Genomic DNA, 26,015 nt, shown 5'->3' with positions numbered 1-26,015 from the left:
TGTGAGATGTGTGATCTGAGATGTAAGGAGGTTAGGAATTTTTCTAAAATCTAGAGAGACCAGAATTATAATTTGATTCTAATCCTTTGTTGCTCTACCCCAGTCTTCCCTAATCTATTTTAAATAAATTTTAAGTCTTTATGTGAAGATTAAACTTGTAAAACATAATTAACAAGATTCATGCATTATTTGGTATAGAAATAGATTATGGCTCTTTAACTGTGTAGTTGAAATTTACAAATAAATAATAGCTCTGTACATTTAATTCATTTGAGAATATATCACATATTTAGATTGAGTCATCAATGTTGATTTTACAGTCATTTACATTGATAAATATTTTAACAGGTATTAGTATATATGTGCATACATGTTTCTGTTACAGTATTCTTGATTATGTAGCTGCAAGCAATAAAAATTATTAGGAAATGTTATATTTGGGTAATTTGTATGAGCCTAGGACACAGGAAACTTACATGCTTTTTTTTGGCTTTTAACCTGTTTTCCTAATAATATAGTTAAGAATACAATATAGGTATTTAGTAGCTGGCTTATAGCTTTAATTCCATTTAGAGCTAAGCTTTATCTTTCCCAAACCATAATGGAATGAATACACATCTGGAATGCTTGTTCTAAGTGTTCTCAGATTTGCATACTAGGCACAGCAACTTAACAACAACCAGAGGGGTGCTCATAACAAGTTAAAATCATTTCATGGGTAAAGCAAGTTAAAACTTGAGTATAGCTTCAGAGGTATTCTGCAGAATAGGCTTACAGTCCCTAAAGAGTTCAAAAGTAAAGTCATATAAATTTTATTTGACAGTAAAGAGGTTAAAATTAGCTCTATTGTAAACCAGTGATTCCCAAACCATGTCCAGAGACAGGAATACCTGGAAGGCAGTTATCTTTGTGGAGTGTTTTTAAGGTTTTTTTTTTAAATATTTATTTAATTATATATATAATTTACATCATTTTTCCTTTTTGTTCATTGTATGCTTTCTCCTCTCAGGTGCATTCCCCCTATAATTTCCACCACCAATTCACCCATGCACCATCACCATAGTCCCTTGTGCTCTTCCCTCCTGTTGTGATTCCCCTCCTTCCTGCCCTGCATGGTGTCTCTTATTTATAGTTGCCTGTTAATTTTGTTTTTTTAATACAAGTTTGTTTTTTTTTTTAATCCTATTTGGTTCCCCTACATTCCTCCTGTAAGTGAAACAATCTGATATTTTTCTCTTTCTTTCTGGCTTATTTCAAGGAGCATAATCCCTTCTAGCCCCACCCATGTTGCTGTGAACGGCATGAGTTTATCTTCTTTGATTGCAGAGTAATATTCAGTGTGTATATGTACCACATCTTCTGATCCAGTCATCTGTTTCTGGGCATTTTGAGTTGTCTCCATATCTTACCTTGTAAATAGTGCTGCAATAAACATAGGGGTGCAGGTATCCTTTTGGATAATGTTTTTGTGTCCTTTGGGTAGATTCCTAGGGTAGATTCCTGGGTCAAATGGTAACTCCATTTTTAGTAGTTTGAGGAACCTGCACACAGCTTTCCTTAGTGATTGGATCAGTCTGCATTCCCTCTAGTAGTGTAGGAGAGTTCCTTTTTCTCCATGTTCTCGCCAACATTTGTTGTTTCCTCTTTTTTAATATGAGCCAGTCTCACTGGTGTAAGGTGGTATCTCATTGTGGTTTTGACTTGCATGTCCCTGATTACAAGTGATGTTGAACATTTTTTCATATACCTGTTGGCCATTTGTATTTTGTGGAGTGTTTTTATATGTATATAAAATATAAGAGAAGTGAGTGTATTACATATATAATGGCATATATAAGGGCCTCCCTGGTGGCGCAGAGGTTGAGCGCTGGGTTGCGAAACTTCCCACCGTCTCTGTAGCGCCGGCTCAATCCTGGCCACTGGGTGAGGGTCCCACAAGGCGTGCAGACCTCTCCTGCTGCCTGCTGCTCCCCTCAGCAGTGTACTTTGTCAGTCTGGCTGCTCTGCTCTCCGCTCTGACTCTGGTGAATTCTCTCATCCTCCCGTGCTTCTGACTGTACCCAGTGCTTGTATAAATAAATAAATAAATAAATCTTTAAAAAAAAAAAAAAAAACAGAAAGAAATCACCTACCAAGTTATTTATGTGAAATTACCATGAGCTACACACAATGATAGTCAGTGGTCAAACTAAGCAAGACCAACTATTTCTGGCAGTTCGCCAAATATAGGTCCATTTTAATACACATACAAAACCATTTGTTGAGGATGTCTGTGTTCCAGGTCAGAGTGAGAAGGAACTTTATGAGGCAGTAGAACATATAATAGTATGGTAGTAATAAACAATAATATAGAGGTAGTGATTACGGGGTGCTCTAGAAGCCCAAAAGCCCTAGCTATTTCCATGGCTACTTTGGCAGTAGTTTCATACTTTCCTATATACTTGCTTGACATATTTGAGTGCCAGGTACTGTGGCTACATTAGTGAACAAGAAAAAGTCTCTATTCTCATGGTGTTTAAGCTTATGTGGGATAGTGAGAAAAACAATTACATAAATAATTGTATAATTACTGTCATAAAAACTACCTTGAAAGATGAGATCAAAGTGAGAGAGTGGGGCAGGTGGTAGTATGGCTGGATCAGAAGAGGGAGGCCCTCTTGAATTGTCACATATCTCTCACCATTCCAGAGAATAGAAATCAGTTTAAAATAAAGGGAAGGAGGGCCTCCCTGGTGGCGCAGCGGTTGAGCGCTGGGTTGCGAAGCTGCCCGCAGCCTCTGCAGTGCTGGTTCGATCCCCAACTGCTCCCCGGCCACCAGAGGAGGGTCCCACATGGCGCGCAGACCTCTCCTGCCGCCCGCTGCTCCCCTCAGCAGTGTACTTCGGTCCTTCTGCCTGCTCTGCTCCCCGCTCTGGCTCTGGTGAATTCTCTCACCCTCCCGCGCTTCTGACTGTACCCAGTGCTTGTATTAATAAATAAATAAATCTTTAAAAAAAAATAAAATAAAATAAAGGGAAGGAGTGTCCCATTGAGAGGGAGGGGCATCTGCTTTGGACTTGAAGCACTAAGGTGTTTAGTGCCCTCACCCAAGATCACAGCAGTGACAAATGGAAAAAAATCTTTAGAGCAAGACTGGGATGGAAAAAGTGAAAGGATTGCTCATTATCTAGCTTTGTGAGCAAGGAATTAGGAAGAGATGAAGATTTTTCTTGTTCACTAACTTGTAAGCCTTTGAGAACAATAGCCATACTTATTCATCTTTGAATTCATATTGTGTGGTAGTGGGTATGTAATAAACATTTGTTGAATCATTTAACTGGCTAATTGTTCCATATATATTAGATTTTTTTTCCTCCACTTAGAAATACCTTGGAGAATGAGATAGATGTATATTAGACACATAAAAGTTATTAAATACTGTTGATTTATTACTGATTGCTTGAATTAAGTTCAAGAATTACACTGATAAGTTATTTCATTATCCAGTAACCATAAAATGCTATCATATGACTAAATAAATGAGAAACATAAACCTAATGCATTGATAGAAAATGAATCAATAGTTTTTTGACTATTTTATCTTTCTTCAAATAGACTACAGGAACCAAAATAAGTAAATGTCCATATTTCCTAGAATTTTTCATGTTTCTCAATCTGTTATAAACCTGGATTATCACTTAATACAGGTTAAGATCATCTGTGGATACAGTATTGTGGTTTTAGTAATTGGAATCCAAAATAAATATTCCTTCTAAATTCTTCGTTTTTACAAAATGCATTCAAAAGAGAAAATTGCTATAGTTTCAAAAGATTAATATTTTTAAGTTGCATATGAAGTTAATTGTGATAAGTCATGACATTTAAATGTAATTCTTAAAGAACTCAATGTGAAGAATCAGCCTTACAGATTTTATATTTACATAGTTTCTCTTGTATTTATTTCCCCTCCTCACCTTTATTGAGATTGAGTATACATTATGTAGGTTTGGAGTGTAAAATGTGTTGATTTAGTAAACTAATATGCTACAAAATATTTTATCACCATAGCATTAAATAACACTTGTGTTGTGTAATTATTGTTTCTTTTTTTGTGGTGAGAGTTCTGCTCTCTTAGAACTTTCAAGTATATTATACAGTATTATTAACCATAACCACTCTGCTGTACTTTAGCTCCCCAGAACTTATTCATTGAATAGCTGAAAGTTTATACTCTTTGACCAAAATCTTGATTCCCTTTCTTCTCATTCCCTAGCCCCTGGTAACCACCATTCTAGTCTCTGTTTCTGTATATCCAGCTGTTTTCAATTCCACATAATAAATAATATTTAGTTATTTGTCTTTCTATGAAAAGAAAAAATGAATTATTTCATTTAGCATAATATTCTCAAGTTATATCCATATTATCACAAATGGAAGGATGCTCTTTCTGATGGCTGAATAATATTCCACCACACCATCTTTTATTCATTCATCCATTGATGGATACTTAGGTTGTTTCCATAGGTCAACTCTTATGAATAGTGCCGCAGTGAGCATGAGATCCCAAGTCTTTAATGTGTTTTCCATAAATCAGTAATAGTTGTGGAGAGGTAATTTAATTGGTTTAATGTTGCCAACACTATGGCATGACCAGCTCATACATCAGGCATTTACATGAAGAGATCACTTATATGGGTGGTCAGAAAGTTTCTGATAAAAGTTCCTTTCAAGCCTGGGATATGTGGTTATTTGGGGTGGTTTTCTGAAAGCTGTTAATAAACCAAGTAAACTTCTGAAAGTATTTTTTAGTACTAAGAGCCCAATTTTAATGGAATACATATATATTCATAAATATTCATAATAGTCTTTCAATTTTGAGTATTTAGTAACATGTCCATTATTTTCATATTCTCAAAGAGAAATATACAAGTCCTACTTTATTAATTTATCTATTTAATACCATTCTCCATTTTGAAATATGTTTCACAAGACATCTCAGCTTCCAAACTGAAATAAGGATGGGCAGATAAAAATATTATTGTCTTCAGTAAAATATAGCAAATACTATTTCCTTATGAATAAAAGGACAGGTTTAAAATTAATTGATATCACTCTTTGCAAAAAATAAATGTCTATTCTTAAGAACTGAGAGAAACATAATTCTTTACTTAGTATGTAAGGCTATTTCCCTGACAAAGTCTCCCCAATAGGATAATCTAACATGCTCTGAATAAATTTCCAAAGGAAGTTTTTAGTCATTAACCAGTTTTTATAAAAAGGAAACCAACACAGAAATTGACTTGTATGAAGAAGTAGATGCATAATTCACCACATCACCTTGAGTAAATTCTTTTCTCACTTAGGAATTAGCATAAGACTCACTAAGTAGCTTGTATTTACTCCCTTCCTTAGATCCAGCATCAATACTCCAAATTCACTCACACGGATGGATAAAGTATGATTTACATAAAATATTTAAAACACCTGTAAAGTATTCTAGTTTGAAGCTTATGTAAATATCTTTGAACAAGACGTTGGTATCCATACTTCCTACCTTAAAAAAGAATAGGCTGCTTTAAAATGTTAAAGAGAATCTCTTTAGAGGTTTTAGATCATTGTGGATTCAGGAGTGGCAGTGAGAGTAAAAAGTAGACGTGAACTGGTATCTCCTGTGGCCCTTTTCCCCTTGTATCCCCTTACTTGACCAGAGCTACCTTGAAGTACATGGCAAAGACACAGAAGGCAGCACACACAGATGTTAATAGGTGTTAGAGTATAGTGAGTCCTCACTTAACATGATAGTTAGGTTCTTGGAAACTGTGACTTTAAGCAAAAGGACATAAAACAAAACCAGGGTTGTTTCCTTCAATGTTGGCCAGAATTCTTTTTTTCTCATCAATGTTAGAACAGAAAGGATGTTGAATGAAACTTTTTTCAGGGCTGCTGTACAGACAGGAGGAGTAACAGTTACTCTAATCTGTTGATACATTTTTGTTTCTGCTGTGGCAAAATTGTAAGTGCCATGAGGTTTCTAAGGGCCTCCTTTTTTTATGGGTTTATGGATCCCTCCATTTGAGTGAATAAAAATGAGAGTAAAGCTACAAGCTCGTGAAATCATATGAGAAACTCCACTGAAGTGCAAGGTGTTTCTTATCAGCTAAATATGACATAGTTCCTTTCTCTCATAATCAGAATTGAACTTTGCCACTTCATAAAAATCATTTTTGTTTACTTATTCATTCATATGCAAGTTTTTTCCTGAGATCTATACCAAAGGCTTAAACTTTATAAATACATCTATAATAATACATTTATTGTGCTTAAAGACAACAGCAGAAATCATTGAGGCACACCTCATGTGGCTTTCATTTAAATTACGTCTCTTTGTTATTCACATCACTAGTCAAGAATAGCTCTCTTAAAATATTTAATGTGAAATCTTTTTTTAAAAGATGTATTTATTTATGCATACAAGAGCTGGGGTGTAGGCCAGAGGTGTGGGGCGGGGATTGAGAGGATTCAGCAGAGACAGAGTGGGGAGCAGAACAGGCAGACTGACTGAAATACACTGCTGTGGGTGAGACAGGAGAGGTCTGCTGTGCCATGTAGGTCACCTTCCTGGCCTGGGATCAAACTCTGACTGCTGATAACTTCATGGTGCTGAGACTTAACCCCTTGCGCCACCAGGGAGGCCCTGAAATCATTTAAAATTTTTCATAGCTCACTGAAGATTCTTTAAAGATTCTCTATTGCTTGTGCATAAGGGATGATAATAATAATTGTTAAATGTCTTTTATGTGCTTTCTTCAGGGGTACTTATCCCTCATAGTCACCCAATGAGGATAGTTAATATTTATGGTAATTTTCTAGATGAGGAGTCTGAGACATAACTAACAGATGTTTGGACCAATGATTTGAACTAAGTCAGCTGGGTCCTGAGCTTATGCTTCCCCACCCCATTTTAAATTGATACATAATTGACATATAACATTGTATTAATTTTAGCCATATCTGAAACTATGTTTTTAATCACTTTTTGACAATTGGCTCTTTTTTTTTTTTTTTAAGATTTATTTGTTTATTTGTTTGTTTATACATACAAGCACTGGGTACAGTCAGAAGCGCGGGAGGGTGAGAAAATTCACCAGAGCCAGAGCGGGGAGCAGAGCAGGCAGAAGGACCGAAGTACACTGCTGAGGGTAGCAGTGGGCGGCAGGAGAGGTCTGCATGCCATGTGGGACCCTAGCCGGTGGCCAGGGATCGAACTGGCACTGCAGAGGCTGCGGGCAGCTTTGCAATCCAGCGCTCAACCGCTGCGCCACCATTATGCGTTTTGAAGTAATTTGTTTCAGATTAATTTTATTTTTTTAAGATTTATTTTTATTTATTTATGCCTACAAGAACTGGGGTGTAGGCCAGCCAGAGGTGCGGGGTGTGTGTGTGAGAGAATTCACCAGAGACAGAGTGGGGAGCAGAACAGACAGTTCTAAAATACACTGTTGAGGAAAGCAGCAGGTGAGACAGGAGAGGTCTGCTGTACCATACGTGGATTAGCTCCTTGACTGGCAATCGAACTAAGGCCATCAGGGTGATAATGCAAGACTTAACCTCTAAGCCACCAGGGAGGTGCTCAGATTAATTTTATAACTTCCTCGGAGAAGTCATTGATGTTTGATTTTCTTAAGTAAAATTCCTTATTTTATTTGATCTCTGATCCCTTTGATGCACCATTATTTTATGTACTAACAAGAAAAGATAATTAACAATCATTTCAGACTTAATGTAGACATAGATGTTAATATAACTATGTTATACTTTTGTATACATGTACTAATAAGTGGTTTAGATGTTCTGTTACTTCATTTTCAGAGTCCAACTCTTCTAACTCATTGTGTTAAGAAATTATGTCCACATTTTTCAGCCCAGTATCTTTTTTTGTCTATGAGTAACATTGTTGTTTGATTGAAGTAACATTGTATTTTTTTTTTAAGATTTATTTTTATTTTTATTTATACAAGCACTGGGTACAGTCAGAAGCGCGGGAGGGTGAGAGAATTCACCAGAGCCAGAGCAGGGAGCAGAGCAGGCAGAAGGACCGAAGTACACTGCTGAGGGGAGCAGCGGGCGGCAGGAGAGGTCTGCACGCCATGTGGGACCCTCCTCCGGTGGCCGGGGAGCAGCCGGGGATCGAACCGGCGCTGCAGAGGCTGCGGGCAGCTTCACAACCCAGCGCTCAACCACTGCGCCACCGGGGAGGCCCATGAAGTAACATTGTATTACAACATTAAATAAGTTTTAGATATTCATCATTGAGAATCAACACTACAGTGTTTCTTTGAAAACTACTTCTCTCTTTTCTCTGAGATTGTCTTCCAAGCCACTGTTTGTTAAAGTTTTAAGACTTAAACTCCATTTTAATTATAAACATCCTGTTTCCCAAAGTATGATCAAGTGGTTTACAGTTCAGTATAGGGACTTTACTCAAAACTTTCCCAGAAAGGGACTCCCTGGTGCCACAAGGTGTTAAGTCTCAGCACTATGAAGCTATCAACAGCCACTGCAGCAGGAGTTCGATCCTTAGCCAGGGAGCTAACCCACATGGTGCAGCAGACCTCTCCTGTCTTGCCCTCTGCTCCCCTCAGCAGTGTACTTCAGTAAGTCTGCTTGTTCTGCTCCCCACTCTATCTGGTGAATCCTCTCACCCCCCCACCCACCACCACCGCACACCTCTGACCTACACCACAGCTCTTGTATGCATAAATAAAATAAATCTTCAAAAAAAAAAAAACTTTCCCAGAAAACATGTCTTGCTCAATTTACCCATAGTTGTCAATGTCTGTATTGTTTGTTAATCCAGACATGTTTACTAAGATGATGGATTGTGAGACAAGGAAGGAACCTGAACTGAAAAAAAGTAAGATTTGGGAGACCATCAGGCAAAAACTAAAGGCAAGTGTTAGAGGAGTCAGCGTTTATAAGCATAGCATAAGGAACAGAAGAAAACAAACACTGGATAAGAGGACCCCAAGGATAAGGAAGTTAACAAATTGTCCAATTTATAGTAAGCTCTGAGAAACATTTTATGCAATTAGGCAAATGAAGACTCAGCTATGTCTAGTAGATCTTTCAGTTTATTAGACTGCTTGACAGGACCCGAATTCCCTACTCACTGAAGTCCTTTTGGCAATAAATACTGTTTTTAAACAATAGAAAGGTGTTTTTATTCAAGAGGTATTGCTCTCCTTTAAAAGAACAACTTCAGTATTATTAGGAAACAAAAATTTGAATACTGAAGTGTTGAAAAGACATTAGTTTCTAAGTGGAACTAATTTGGGGCCAATTGGCCAGTGTGAAAGCACCTAGCCCCAAAAGTGGGACACAAGTAGGCTCATGTGCATTCTGGTTGCTTCTGCATTCACAGGCATGAAAAGGAATGAAGAACAGGCAGTTGCAGAAACAAGGCCACATTGTGGGGCCTCCCAGAATGACCTCACTAACAATACTGAGAATAATATCAGAAGAGAGTCCATTGCAACCTACTAGTTCTTTTTAAAGAGATTATCTGGATTTTCACAATTTTACATAATTAACAAGTGTAGGGAGTATGGAGAAGGGATTACCATTCTAATATATGCAAGGGGTTTCCATCCTGGACCCTGGAGGCTTGGGAGAAGCAGTTTTTGTAAATTCTATAACCACTTGCATATAGGTTCACTCCACAGGTTTAATACATGCATTGCTTTATGCATTAGGCTCTTTTTAAGTTGTTAGTCTTTTGAAGTTCTTTTTCTTCTAGATTTTACATAGTTAATTTAATGAAGTTTACTTTCTCAGAGATCTTTGGCTTTAAAGAAAGAAAACCTGTACAATTCCAGCTTAAAGAACCTTTCAAATGATGTTTTTGGAGTGTTTTGAACTCTTTAGATCTGAAGCCAACAGGAAGCCAGCTGGTCCTTTTTGAAGGGAAACCTTACAACAGTCACAGAAATAAAGAATTATTTTGCCCTTATTTCAGTATTCAGATATGAAATCACAGTGATATTTCAATATCTCCTGACTCACAAGTGTCTCCAGCTAACCAATTTAGTGATTTCTTTGCAGACAGTTTACTTAATGTAAAACTGTCAAACTTATACCTGTAAAAAAAAGAGCTAGATTAGCCAGTGAAACCCAACATTTTTAAAACAAGTATTCCTGAAATGTAAGATGTTAACTTAAAGTTTTGCTATCACATACCTGAGGAGAGAAAGTCTACATTGTGGAAAAAACACATGGGATGGAAAATAATGGCATGTCATTAAATAAATTAATTAAAATAAAATAAGAATTAATAACAAGGTATGAATTAATTACTGTTAAAAGTCAGTCTAATGTTGGAGTAAAGAAAGGATTTTTTTTTCCCTCAAAATTGCTCAACGTGCAAAGTATTTAAAATGTTATACAAAGACTGAATACATCTAACATAACTAACACAGCTCATATAGAACTTTCTTCAGGATTCCTTTGGAATTTATTGTAAGTTGAAATTGTATATGATTTTCTAATCTAGGAGACAAAATGAGTATGTGAAGAAGCAAAGACAATTTAAGATTGACAAAAATCAAAAACTTTTTATTTCCTAAGTTGTACTTTCTACTGTGCTCTAAAAAAATGGATTATTAACGGAGCCATTCATAAAGTAGAAGAAGCAAGAATGTTATAAAAGATTCAAATTTACCAGCAGAGGTAAAATTTTGGTTGATTTAAAACAAAGCTTGAAAACATTTATTTACCTTGGAACTAAGTATAAGAAAACGCAGAAACATAGCTTAGCATTGAACTTATTTTAGGATTATTTAGTATTCATTATCAGCATTATTAAAACTCAAGTAGTTGTGATTTATTATAATATGAAAAAAATTTTATATTGATAATTTTCTTGAACATTTATTTAAGTGCAATCAGCAGTTAGGTTAATTGGGAGTCTATTGGATAATTTATCTGGGGCCAGATTTCACTACTTAATATATTAGAGGCTCAAGGCATATTCATGGACATGAAGTAATAGACCAGTTATAGTATATCAAGACTGGTACCATTACCTTCGTTATCCTGTCCAAGAGACCTTATTTAGATTTCTTCCTGCCCAAAACTAGTTTTTAATTACACCTTCTCTATGTCCCATTCCTTTTGTTTGTGTATCCCTCTGGCAATCCTTGTATGTACTTGTTATCATCATCTCCAGATGCCCACTCACCTCTTTCTTTTTTTTCATTCTCATTATGTGTCACAGCCATTGTTTTCTGCCCACCCAGTCTCTTCCCATACCAACAAGTACAGAAACGAGTAGAGCAGCTTAGATACCACTGGACATTTAAGATCTGATTTTCCAGCTTATTTTTTTGTAACCTTACAGTCACAGAAAAAGTATCTAGGAGTGTTTAGAAACCCCCCCCCTCTTTTTGATAACATGGTAATGTCTTTTTTCTTTTTAATGAAAGTATAATTTCTATGTGCTAAGATTCATCCTTTCTACTGCATTGTTTATGAGTTTTGATGAATGTGTGCAGTTGTGTAGAGACCAACATGATCGAGGTAAAGAAAATTGTTGTCATCCCTCAAAGTTTTGTCTGCTTATTTGTAATCCACCTTTTCCCCGGCAGTCAGTAATCTGTTGTTTATCCCTATAGTTCTGTCTTTTCCCCGATGTCATAAAAATGGAATCTTACAGTATGCGGCCTTTTTTTTCTTTACAAAATTGTGATAAGATATGTTTAACAAAATTTATCATCTGAACCATTTTTAAGTGTATAGAGTTAATTTTATTCACATTGCAGTGGAATCCATCTGTAGAACTCTTCATATTGCAAAACTAAAACTATGCACAATTCATTCCTGTTCTCACTAGTGAGCCAGTACCTGGCAAACACACTTCTATTTTCTATCTCTATGAATTTGACTAGGTAACATATATGTGCAGTCCTACAGTATTTGACTTTTTGTGACTGATTTATTTAGCCTAATGTCCTCAAGCTTCATTCACATTGTAGTATGTTCAAAAATTCTTCCTTTTTTGGAGTCAATTATATTCCAATTTATGTATATACCACACTTTGTTTATTCACCTGTTGGTGGATACTTGGGTTGCTTCTTTTTTTGACTATTTTCCATAATACTATTATGAATATTGTTGTACAGATATCTGTTAGACATTATATATAGAGAAGTGAAATTACTAAGATCATATGGCATTTCTAATCATAATTTTTTGAGGAACTTAAATACGGTTTCCATAGCAACTGTGCCATTTTTACATTCCCTCCAACAGAGCACAAAGGTTCCAATTTTTCCATATCCTTGCCAATGCTTTTTTTCTGTTTTTTTTTGTTTGTTTGTTTGTTTTTGGTTTTGTTTTTATAGTAACCATACTAATGGGTACAAGGTGGAACACATTGTGGTTTTGATTGCATTTACTAATGATAGTAATGTTGAGTATCTTTTTAAATGCATATTGACTCATTTGTATATCTTCTTTGGAGAAATGTGTACTTCAAGTCCAAATGTCACCTCATTAATATAAACTCCATGTAGCTTAAAAGAACTTATTGTAAGTAACAATAATCACAGTTTATCATCATGGCTTTGAATTAATTTCAGAAACTAAGAACAAAAGACCAAATATTATAGCAAATGATCATTGCTTTCATTGCACAGGGAATTCCAAAGTTTTTGGAAACTGTGAGTGAGGAATTTTTGACAAAAACCAAAATATTATTTATTATAAACCATAATATTACAGATACATAGTGTGGGCTATTTATTTTTAACTGAGGTAATATTTGGATACTCCCATCAGGTATTGTCACTGTAATGCACCCATCACCCATTCACCTATAGTCCACCATCATAGTCCACTGTGCTTCCTTCCCTCATATACTGTTAACTTTTTTAACAAGATAATTGTATGGGGCCTCTCCGGTGGTGTAGCGGTTGAGCGCTGGGTTGTGAAGCTGCCCGCAGCCTTTGCAGCGCCGGTTCGATCCCCGGCTGCTCCCCGGCCACCGGAGGAGGGTCCCACATGGCGCGCAGACCTCTCCTGCCGCCCGCTGCTCCCCTCAGCAGTGTACTTCGGTCCTTCTGCCCGCTCTGCTCCCTGCTCTGGCTCTGGTGAATTCTCTCACCCTCCCGCGCTTCTGACTGTACCCAGTGCGTGTATAAATAAATAAATAAATAAATAAATCTTTTTTTTTTTAAAAAAAAAGATTAATTGTATGTATGAGTTTGTTTGCTAAAGCTATTCTAACAAAGACCACAAAATGGATGACTTAAAAAATAGAAATTTATTTTTCACAGTGCTGGAGGTTAGATCGAGGTGTCAGCAGACTTGTTTCTTCTAGGATCTTCCCCTGACCTGCAGTTGCTGTCTTCTAATGTTTTCATGTCATCTTCCTCTGTGCATGTCCATATCCTAATTTCCTCTTGTTATAAGACCACCAGTCATATTAGTTTAGGTCCCACTCTAGTGACGCCATTTAATATTCATAACCTCTTTTTAAAACCCTATCTATAGTCATTCTGAGGTACTACTGGTTGGAACTTCAACATATGAATTTGGAAAGGACACATTTGGGCCCATAATACATGGAATTAAAAAAAAAGCCAAATGTAGAGATCATCTAGGATAGCCCTGTCCAGTAGAACTTTATGTAATGATGAAAAGGTCTATATCTTTGCTGCCCGATATGATAGCCACTAGCCACATGTGACTATTTAATACGTAAAATATACCTAATGGGACTAAAAAGATTAATTTTTACCTTTACTAATTTCTGAGCAGTTTAAATTTAATTGGCCTCTTGTAGATCTGGTGACTAACATTTATAGTTTTTGTTTTTTTTTTTAAAGATTTATTTATTTATACATGCGCTGGGTACAGTCAGAAGCGCGGGAGGGTGAGAGAATTCACCAGAGTCAGAGCAGGGAGCAGAGCAGGCAGAAGGACCGAAGTACACTGCTGAGGGGAGCAGCGGGCGGCAGGAGAGGTCTGCGCGCCATGTGGAACCCTCGCCGGCAGCTGGGGATCGAACCAGCACTGCAGAGGCTGAGGGCAGCATCACAGCCCGGTGCTCAACTGCTGCGCCACCAGGGGAGGCCCAAACATTTATAGTTTTTGACTAATCTCTATTTGGCAAGTGAAGTATAAATGTTTGAAAGACTAGTCTAAGATCGTACAAGTAATTATTGAAATAATTGTGATGTACACTGGGTTCTCAAAACTCTTAATGGACTTTGCCACCTATAGACTATAAAATAAAACCTAAGGAAATAAAGTCTAAAACACCATATTTTTTTTATTCTTTTTCCACTATAAAACCACATGTGGTAATTTTATAATTATGTAGCTTCTTACAAATGGATTTTAAAAATATTCAAAACAATTTTTTCTTCTCTTTAAGTTTTAGAAGCTTAATATATCAAGTGTTTAAATTAGTTCAGTAAGATTTTCATTATCAGAAGCATTCATTTCAATAAAACTCATGTCTGTAGGGGAAAAACAGGCAGGAAATTTTTTTAAAATCTGTAATTCCATTAGAGCAGTTGAATCAATGCATACTTTGCTCAGAAACTATGAATCTAGAAAATCAATTCACAAAAGAAGAAATAGAGAAAAGCTTTCTTTTCAAGGATAAAAATAGGTTGCTGATATTGCTAGCTTATTTTTTTTTCATTTTTTGGTAAAATTTAAACAATTTTAGCATTCATTAAAATATTTTAACTTTTCATTATACTATTTTAACTTTTAAATAGTTTAAAATATTTTAACTTATTAAACTAATTTTATACTTGTAGAAGAGTTATAAAAACTGTACAGAGAATCCTTGTATGCTCCTTCACCTAACTTCCCTTAATGTTAACAACTTCTATAACCATAATAAAATTATCAAAATCAGAAAATAACTAATACTACTAACTAAACTACAGACCTCAGTCTTCACCTATGTCCCTTCTCTGTTCTTGGAATTTGTCCAGGTTCCCAGATTGCGTTTAATTATTTCTTCTTAGTTTTCATTCTGTTTCTCAGTCTCATCCTTTTTTGATACATTTAAATAGTATCAATCGGTTATTTTGTAGATTTCCCTTGGTTTGGGTTTAAACAGTGTTTTCTCATTACTGAATTAAGGTTGTGCATTTTGGCATGAGTAATGAGAAAATGATCTTGTGTCCTCTATACATCGTATCAGGGGCTTCATGATGCTGAGATGGCTTGCTCTTGGTTATGAGTTTTAGAAATCTTGGTGAGAGGAACTATGCTTTCTTTCACATAGTATACATTGAAATTACTGTAAAATATCAGTGCATCAGAACATTTACTCTATAGTATAAATGACTTATCAAAAATCAAAGTACCGATTAAAGAAAGCTGTTAACATCACTAGTTAGCTAATGGGGCGAGTTTAATAGAATTTCACTAGTAGGAACTGTTCAATAATGAGAAAGAGAAACCACCTTTTTCTTTCAAATGAGGCAATTCTTTCTTCATTGGAAAGTTAAAAGAATTATTAAGAGAAGGGTCTTCTCAATTAATGGAATTGTCTTTGTAATAGAAAATCGTCTTGGTTGAGATACTTAACTCTGGGCAACATATGAAGTGGAACATTAAATGAGAAAAAAGTGATTCGTTTAGGTTTTTTTGTTCTATATATAACACTGGAATTCTATCAGGAATTAAGTTATTAGGACCAGTTTTTAAGTTTAGCCTGTAATATAACCCAAAATCAATTTATTGCAGCAAATTTTTACATTTTGGACATTTAAAATATTCTAAATAAATTGAAATAAACCAGCAATCATTTGAAAAGGAAAACATGCTCCAAACCTTATTGACATTAAACCATCTTCATTTGTTTTATGAAGGAAGGAAATTTACTTTAGGCTTAATGCTCTTAAAATATGTAGTACATTATTAGGTTTGGCTTATGGATTTGTTTAGGATATTATATTTATTCCTCAAAAGAGAATAGATAGAAAGTCTTTTTTTAGGTACCTGTGTCAGTTATAATGAAGATGGAAACTATTCCACATTAAATCTACCGCTTTAGTATTTTCTAGATCTTCACTGCGAATATTTCATTGAAATAATTGTTTTTATGCGTTTTGAATTGTATTTGAAACATACATAGACTATAAAGAAAATAATAGATTGTTATTATTAAGTATTCAAAGTAAGAGTATTAAGTATTAAGTAGTAAGTATTAAGTATTCAAAGTAAGAGTATTCAGTATAATGGGTGGAGTATTCTTTTCTTTTCTTTTAGTTCAGCAATCAGCAAACATTGGGAAGCTGAACTGGCTACCCTCAAAGGAAATAATGCCAAGCTCACTGCAGCCCTGTTGGAGTCCACTGCCAACGTAAAACAATGGAAACAACAACTTGCTGCATATCAAGAGGAAGCAGAACGTCTGCATAAGCGGGTAGGTCCAGGGATGTATGGCTAACACATTTCCTTGTCAGAGGAAATGTACATGTAGGTTCAGCATAGTTCCATCTTCTGAAGATTTTCATTGGTTGTTGAAACATATATATGAGTTGTATATATACATGGATTTATTCAGTGAAAAAAAATTTTTCTACAGTTTAATGAGAACGAAGAATATATAACTTCTGGAGTCAAAAGACCTGGTCTCAAATTCCTGTTCTGTCACTTATTAGCTGTGCAACTTCAATGAGTTATTCCCCTTTAAGTAGGAATAATATATACTTAGTGCAATTTCTAATTGAGAAACTAATTGACATTTCTTTGCTTGGAGCCTAAATGATAGATGCTTTTATTATTTTTATTGTTTTTTAAAGAAGGAATAATGTAAAAAATATAGATAGGGTTTTTTTTTTTAATAAAAATTGGTAGTATTGGGAATTTGGAGCAGGAAAAGAAAATCAGAAATCACAATATTATTAATATCAAAAGCACAATTACTTTAAAAAAATTTTTTTATTCGAAGAATATACTTTCACCAACAGGAAGAAAGTGCTACTAATTCATTTTTAGAAAAAAGATGCCAAACAATTGAATGCCACAGAAATGGGTTTAGTACCAGAGCACAGTTTGAAAAGTGTACTATACCCAGGGTAACTGGCAAAGCAAGATAGAAATAGAATAAAGACTGGGAGGGAGAGTAACAAAACTGAGTAAATATCATTCTATCCCATGTTAATTTATAAGGAGGAATTAGGAAGATGTTATTTAATGAGTAGTTTCCATTTTGTAAAACTTTTTTTGCAAAAAGTTCTGGATATTTGTTTCACAACTGTGTGATTATATTTAACTGAACTGTACACTTAAAAATAGTTGAGATGACAAATTATATGTTTTTCATTGACATAAAAAGTAAGCCATAAGCCAATATAGTCATTGAAGAGATACCTTGTCTACATGTTTTATCTCCTGCCCACGGTAATTTTGCTTTAAATAGTCAACTGAATTTTAAAGAATTTAAGAGGGGCCTCCCTGGGGGTGCAAGAGGTTAAGCATCACACTATGAAGCAATCCGAAGCCTCTGCAACACAAGTTCAATCCCTGGTCGGCCAGCGAGCAACCCAAAGGCGCAGCAGACCTCTCCTGTCTCTCCTGCTGCCCCCCTCAGCAGTGTATTTCGGTCAGTCTGCCTGTTCTGTTCCCCACTCTGTCTGGTGAATTCTCTCACCCACCCCCCCCTTATCTCTGGCCTGTACCCCAGCTGTTGTGTGCATAAATAAATCTTTAAAAAAAAAAGGAATTTAAGAAATAGAATTTTTTAATTTACTCACCTATTTATAATTCTCAATGCTCTTTTTTTTCCTTCCTGCATATCTATTCAGGTTAAATAACTTTCTTTGCATTTTTTTTTATTGCATGTGTACTAGCAAAAATTCTGTTAACTTTGATAAAGACTGGTTTTGTCATTACTTCAGGTTGCCTTTTCCCTATTTCTTCACATTTCATTATTTTTCAGTTGTGTTCTGGACATTGTAAATGAGATGGTGTAGAGCCCATAGATTCTGTTACTTTATTCTGAATAGTATTGATTTTGTTTCAGTAAGTGGTTGAATTACCTTAAATTTGTGAAGAAATGGACTTAAAGCTTTATCTGAATAAGTTTATTTCAGTTTTGCTTCTACTTTTAGCACAAAGCCTTCACTCTTGGGATATCATGATCTCTAAGGCACAAGTCTTCTGGGGTTTCAGTGGAAAGCTTTAGGTATTTGCCCAGGCCCTCTATACACTTTATTGAGAATGATGACTAAACTCAAACATGATTTTGTCTTTTTGTGGTGAGCACTACCATGGGTAGTGCTTTAAACCTTCCAGTTTTTTTCCACCTTCCTAAACTTCTTACATTCTTACCTGTGCATGTGTAGTTCAGGGGTCAAAGATCTGAGGAAAATCTATATGCTTATTTGGCAGCTTCCTTTCCTACAGTGCCTTCCATTTTTAACTATTTCCATTTGTTTTGAGGAATCTCAGAGTTCAGGCTTCTCCAGGAGATAAGGCTTCTGTTTTCATTGCAGTCGAGCAACACAGCCAGATTACAGAGTGCCTTCACACAAAAAGATGTGTAAATGTTTGTCTCATCCAATGTAATTGCTTTCTCTTGGTCTTTTGCCCAATTAGGGTCATTGAACAGTTGATTTTTACATTTTGTCTATGATCTGCAATTGTTATTTACAAGAAAGTTATTCTAATAAAAACTACATCATTATCAGAACGCCCATGAGGAATTTATTACCCAAATGGACAAAGAAAACTAATAAATATCAATTCTTAAGATTTTTGAACATATGTTTCATTTTGTGGACTAGAGGACAGGAATATAGAGGAATGGCTCTCTGGAGAAAGTGTGTGCTGAGTTGGAAGTTGAGAGTTTATTAGGATCTGAATGGTTTTCAGAGGTAATAAAAGGCATTCTATAATAGTTAAATCAACAAGGTGAATATGAACATGGCTTGTTCTTCCGACAAGGAGACTTCCCTATTTTTACTTCAAAGTACACACTGGGTATCTTCAGCAATGAGGATGGTTAAGTAGATTGAAGCCAGTGTATAGAGGAACGAGGGCATAGATTTGATGTTATAAAAGAAATGAGCAGTTGAAAGACTGAGTGGAGAGGAGTTGCCCAGTGAAAGATAATGTTAGCTGTTAACAGAACAGATAAATATAGATAAAGATTATAATTATATCCCCTGGCAAGCCATTGTTTTTATTTAGGGTTCTGAGTCTCAGCACAAGGCTATTAGTACATAAATAGAAAGGAACAAAATGATTTGAGGGATAGAGTGACAGAATGTGAAGGACGATTAGGTGTTTGGAAAATGTGAAGGAGAAGAATTTGCTGTTTCCTTAGTTGTCTAGTTGTCTAGAATTTACTATATTCTAATCATCTAAAATGTATGAGATCTTTATAATATGTCTAATATCTAGAAATAGGAAATGACTTATGACATCTATGCAAATGTAAAATGTATGAGATCCTAATATGTATAAAGAAATGTGATGTTTTGTGTGTATTTGTGTGCAATTTTGTCTATTTTGACCATCTTGGATAGAATAACTTTTAAAGGACAATTCTCTCTTCTGCTTTCTCAAAAAAAGCATGTGCTTATTTATTTATTTAAAGATTTATTTTATTTATACAAGAAACTGGGGTACAGGCCAGAGCACGGGAGGGCGAGAGAATTCACCAGAGACAGAGCAGGGAGCAGAACAGGCAGATGGACTGAAAACACTGCTGAGGGGAGCAGCAGGCGAGACAGGAGAGGTCTGCTGTGCCATGTGGGTATCTCCCTACCTGTCTGGGAATCGAACCCGTGCTGCAGAGGCTGCAGACAGCTTCATAGCACTGTGCTCAACCTGCTGCGCCCCTGGGGAGGCCCAAGCATGTGCTTATTTAAAGTTAGGTTGTTCTTTGGCCCCTCAGTACTTTTTGTTTTGTTTTGTTTTGTTTTGTTTTTTAAAGATCTATTTATGCATACAAGAACTGGGGTACAGGCCAGAGATGCGGGGGAGGGGTGAGAGGATTCACCAGAGACAGAGTGGAGAACAGAACAGGTGGATTGACTGAAATACACTGCTGAGGGGAGCTGTGGTCAAGTCAGGAGAGGTCTGCTGTGCCATGTGGGTTGCTCCCTGGCTGGCCAGGGATCGAACTCATGCTGCAGTGGCTGCGGGTAGCTTCATAGGTTGTGTCTTAGCCCCTTGCGCCACCAGGGAGGACCTCTCAGTACATTCTTATTGGCCAAAGAACTGTCATCTTTTGTCATGAGAGACACTATTGATGTGAAGTCATTTTATTATTGAATGATTTAAATTGTATTATAAGTATATCTTTTCTTCCACATTCTCTTATATTTTAGAAATGTTTGAAAATGTTTTTAGAAGTGTTTGAAAATTTCTGTCCTCTGTAAGGCCTGTTTTGAGACCCCATATTTATTTTGAAGGCTACAGGTAGAAGACAGATGACTATATCTGATTTTGGGTATGTTTTTAGAAGAAATTTTTGAAGAAGATTTTCATTATAAGGGCCCTCTACTGTCATTAATCACTTAATTTAAATTTTCCTAACCTTTTCTGACTAGACCATGTAAATATGTAATTGTTTTCTTATGTCTTTTTTCTTTGTCCTAAATTCTTATCTTTAAAGACTCTTCATTCTACCCTCCATTGCATTAATATTTCATAATTAATTTTCACCTATTGCTTCAAAATTCTTCATTTCTTTGACCAGAAATCCTTTGAAATTGTCGTATTGTTTAACATGTGTTGTCATTTAATTTTAGGTTACCGAACTTGAATGTGTTAGTAGTCAAGCAAATGCAGTGCATACCCATAAGACAGAATTAAATCAGACCATACAAGAACTGGAAGAGACACTAAAAGTGAAGGAAGAGGTATTTGTTACTTTCTACTCATCTGTAATGTAGCTAACATATGTGTACAGAATAATAGAGTTTGTGTCACATTCAAAGGCATTTTATGCAATAAAATAAGATTGTGGGGGTTTTTTAAGATGAAATTTTCCTTGAGTGATTTAAGCTTGTCAATAATTTTTTTATCCCTGTTTCTGTTGTTGCAAACTGTGAAGAAGCCTTTAGACTGAGATACTGCCTGTTGCCTTCTGCATGAAGGTTGCTTTCATACAATCAACAGAAAATATGTTAGAGGTTAAATGAATTTTACAAGTTGTTGCTTTCTCTTGTTTCCAGTAAAAGGATTTAAAACCCTAGAAAAGAATTATTTCCACAAAACTTGAAGCAACATTAAAATGTTTAAATTGTTATTTCTAAGTAGTGTTTTGCCAAAACTTCCAAGTTAGACTTGTTGCTTAATAATATTCTGTTCTAGACAACATATCTATAAAGATTAATTCAGTCAGTATAAACATTTAAAATAATGTTTTTGAATCACCTTTTTTTCTAAGGATTGCGACAGTAATTTCAAGAAAAAAATAAGGCTTTCTCTTTTTGCTCTAACTATTCTAGGAAATAGAAAGATTAAAACAAGAAATTGATAATGCCAGAGAACTACAAGAACAGAGGGACTCTTTGACCCAGAAACTACAGGTAAACTTTAATAAAATTTGTAGTCATTTCTGCATAGAGAGGCATAAATCATTCTTTCACATAGTAATGGCTTTTTCATGAGACTCCTTTTTGTAATGTTTAGTCATTCTTCTTTTGCAGAACTTGTGATTCATGCCTAATCATTGATTTTTCAACGATTACTTAATACCTTCATCTAGGGTAGCATATAATCATCATAGATGGTCATTTGTAAGTTATTGGTAATAAATTATTTTAGAAATTTAGACTTAAAAAAAATGCCCTAAATTCAAAGAAAATTTCTGAAATTGATTTCATTCATCATGGGAATTCTGCTTATTTTTTACACTTAATTAATAGGTGAATAACAGCAGTAGTTGTGCCTTAATAGAAATCAAGTTGGTGCTTTTTCTGCCTTTATTCTAATTTCACTTGGTTTTATCTGCATAAATAGAATGTTTTCTGATTCTAATTGATCCCTATATGCCCTGTGGCAGTGGTAGCTGACCATGGTTAAAAGAGATTTTTCAAAATTTATTCCATACTCTCGTCCTTCCAGATCAGGTACTTTTCTTATACCCCTTGGCTAGTAGCTGCAGTAAAGAAGGATTAAAGCTACTTTAGGATTTGTAGTAGAGATAAGTATATGTAGAAAGAAGAATTTGAGATAAAGAGAGATGTGGTACTGAAAGCCCAGAATTATGGGCAGTATCAGTTTGTAACAAGAATGGCCAATATTTAGTGAGTACTTGCTATATACTGGAGTCTGCTAAGCTCTTATGTTATTCATTTAATCCACATGAGGAAACTAGAACATGGATGGTTTATCTTTTCCAATCTATATTGAAGTGGAGATAGACAAATTCTATGACAATAGACAATAGATTCTTCATGAAGAAAACAGAGTCTTTATATGAAATGAAATATTTTTCTCTCCCTCTCCCATCACTGGCTTTTAGCTATCTGAGGAAAACAAGGTTACTTGTTTTGGTTTGCCCTATTAAATTTGTTTCTACATTTTAATCATCAGTGTAGATTAGTAGATCTCAACTGAGATCCCCAGGGTGCCCCAGGGTACATTTAGAAGTGTATGGAGGCATTTTTTATTTTCACAACCAGGCCTATGCAGCTATCATCTAGTAAGTCAGAGCCAATGATGCTGCCAAACATTGAATTATCCCACCCAAAATGTCACTAGTGCCAAGACTAAGAAGCCCTGGTGTAGAACCAAAATTTGAAGTGTAATCAAGTCTGAAAGAAATGAAGATGCAGTCCAGTTTTGTCTTTTTTTTGGTCTGGTTTTGGCTTCCATTTTTTTGAGTACTAGCTCTGATTCAGGCATATGCTAAGCACTTAACATATATTAGCTCTACTGTGTTTAACACATTAAAGATGTGATTTTCCCCATTTTCAAACTAGTTCAAAAGTGTTAACAAGTTTAATCTAGGCACTTTTCTAGAAAGTAGTGAGCCTACATTTGTTTTGATTACAAAGTCTTTGTTCTTTATGCATTATCACACTACTTCAGGCAGTCAAGCATCCAAACTACCTAACAATTCCAGAGAAATCAAGAGACAATTCATTCATAACAGAATTCTAAATATATTTTGTCAGTGATTAGGCAACTTTAAATATATTTTATCATTGATTGAGCAACAGTTAATTGAATTTTACAACTTTTACAACTGGTACCTGGAATGATGAATATCCATTCTTACCTACTGTTTCACTAAATTTCAAAAATACTTATCAAAACAATCTACCTAAAGCAGGGGAGGGAAGTTTTCAGAAAACCTCAGGATGAATTAAAAAGCCATAGAAATAACCTGTATTTTTTCCAATTAAAAGAAACTTTTTCCTTTATACCCTCCCACCTTAAAATATCTGCTTTTCAAATGTCCCAATACCCTTGAACTTCTGTTCATAAGTTCTTTATAGAAAGTTGGATTCATTAAATTTCTTGAGTGGTAGATAAACTTCTGTAATTGCAGTACATGGAATGGGTGGTAAGTATGAATATGGATAGAAAAGTCATAGTTATAGGTACATTAAAATATTATGATACAATTTTTCCAAGTTTTTCCCCAAATATGAGTATAACATATGCGTATTGTAAAAAAAATATAAAATATTTTGTAAGTTCTAACAAGATATAATTTACAAAAATATAATTTATAAGGAAACATAATGAATCACAATCCCATCATCCTAAGGCAAAGCACTTGCATTTCCTCCCTTCAGTTTTGCATAATTTTTTCTGTGCATGAGACACGTAGACACCATTTTTATTTTGTTTTCCTAACATCACATTGTAACATAAGGCCAGTGGCTGCATAGTGTTCTCTTATATAGATGTGCCACCACTTCCCAACATTACTACAGGGATGGCGATTTATGTTGTTTCTGGTTTACCTATAATAAATCTTATTTAATTAAACTTTGCCTTTCTGATTATTTCTTTAAGACAGACTTTTAAATGAGAAATACTTGGTGTCAGTGTTTTAAAATTTCTTAGGCAGAGAAATTGATATCTAAAAAGCAGGATACCCACTGGTTATTGGTCTCCCCTAATCTTGGCTGTCTGACAGCTCACATAGTAGTTTCTTTGTCTCCCTCCTTGCCCACCTCCTCCACAGCCTTTCCTGTTACACACTCTTTGTAATATCATATTTTCTTTTCCTTGTAGCATTTATCACTATCCAAAATGATCTTGTTTGTACATTTTATTTTTAAACCGTTTATTTCTAAATTATTTATGACAGAAAAGTTGCATAAACAACACAAGGATTTTTCATATACTTCTCATGTACATCTCCCAAATGCTTTGCCATATTTGTTCTGTTTTTCATTCTGGATCTTTCTCTGTATCTCTACGTATTACATTTTTCCTGAAATGTTTGAGAATAAGTTGAGATATGGTATCCTTTTACCTCTATATACTTCACTATGCATTTTTTAAGAGCAAGAACATTCTGCTGCATAACCATGAAAATTAAGAAATTACAGTCTCTACTCAAATTCCTATAATTGTCCTAATATTTTCCTTTACAACAACTTTTAAAAATATGTTTTTCTGGTACAGGGTTCATTCAGTCTTGCATGTTGCATTTGATTGTCCTATTTATTTTGATGTTCAAATTATTCCAGATTTGACCAATCAGAACCCTTCAGTCCAGACTCTATGTCCTTTTAATATGATCACATCATTTGTTAAAGAACTTCATGTTTTAGCAGAACTTGATATTCTAGCCCTGGGATTAGCTGTTTCTCTAAGGAGAAAATTCTTTTTTTAAAAAAAGATTTATTTTATTATACATACAAAACTGGGGTACAGGCCAGAGGTGTGGGTGGTAAGAAGATTCACCAGAGACAGCATGGGGAACAGAACAGGTGGACCGACTGAAATACACTGCTGAGGGGAGCAGCGGGTGAGTCAGGAGAGGTCTGCTGTGCCATCTGGGTAGCTCCCTGGCCAGGAATCGAACTCATGCTGCAGTGGCTGCGGATAGTGTCATAGGTTGCCTCTTAACCCCTTGTATTACCAGGGAGGCCTTCCAAGGAGAAAATTCTTTTAGCAAAGATTGTTATTTCGAAACTGAGATCCAGGCACTAGATGTTCTTTTTGCTATTGTGATAACATTTCTTCAGGTTCCTCTTAATAAACACAACTAGGAGTATACATATACCACCACATTATGTCCTATATATATGTTTTTAAAATGAATTTATACTCTGCTCCCAATGTAGTCCAATGTGAAGTTCATTGTAAGATTCCCAATTTTCATATTTCTAATTTCTTCCCCAAAACTAAGAAAACTGTCCCATTCTCACAGTGTATTTACTTACTTCCTCAGTCCTAGAAAGCATAGAATGTAATTTCTGAATTGTTAATTTTATACCACTGCAAGAAAAAAAAAACCTTACCAACTAGACAGCAGTATAAATTTTTTTATGTTCAAAAGTTAGTTGGATTAGTTTTTCCCTTTCCCGTCTTTGATTAGATTATTCATTTAAGATGCAATTATGTTCATTTGTGTTATATTGGATTCCAATTTAGTTTTTTCTTCCCCATCCTTTTTTAATTATATATATGTGTGTTTACTGAGTATATGAAACACTATGTGGTCCCCAAAGTCAGAATTATTGAAAAAGATATCTTTAAAGAACTATTATATCTTCTTATCTCTTCCAATCAGTTTATCCAAGTTCCAGCCCCAATTTTTCTATGCTACAAGTGGACAGATGTATCTTTTTTACTGTCCCCCTATTTCTACACAAATGGTAACACACTCTAGATTGCTTGATATACAGCTTTTTCACCTAGAATATGTACTGAAAATCACTTTATCAGTTCATAGATAAAAATCATTTTTTTATTTTAAATAATAGCTCTTATATATTGAAGAAAACCTAAGCAGGCATCTTCCACAGTATGTCAAAAACCCAAGACATTTGCCCATTCACACAGCAAATTTCTTGGCAC

At 35.2% G+C, this 26,015-nt stretch overlaps 1 protein-coding gene across 6 annotated transcripts in view; it reads left to right on the top strand.

The window, feature by feature from the left end:
- Positions 1–26,015, top strand: part of HOMER1 (homer scaffold protein 1) — a 110,701-nt gene that overhangs the window by 77,292 nt on the left and 7,394 nt on the right. For all 6 annotated transcript variants that reach the window (XM_037530706.1, XM_054688468.1, XM_037530702.2 and 3 more), the window contains 3 exons: positions 16,275–16,431; positions 20,771–20,881; positions 21,473–21,553. In XM_037530706.1, coding sequence (XP_037386603.1) covers positions 16,275–16,431; positions 20,771–20,881; positions 21,473–21,553 — 349 coding nt within the window. The remainder of the gene's footprint in view (positions 1–16,274; positions 16,432–20,770; positions 20,882–21,472; positions 21,554–26,015) is intronic.

Source organism: Talpa occidentalis, unplaced genomic scaffold (genome assembly GCF_014898055.3).
Source record: "Talpa occidentalis isolate TD23 unplaced genomic scaffold, MPIMG_talOcc4v2.1 talOcc4.6, whole genome shotgun sequence".
Lineage (NCBI taxonomy): Eukaryota > Metazoa > Chordata > Mammalia > Eulipotyphla > Talpidae > Talpa > Talpa occidentalis.
The sequence above is the reverse complement of the archived record's forward strand: the minus strand, read 5'-3'. Positions and strand labels throughout refer to the sequence as shown.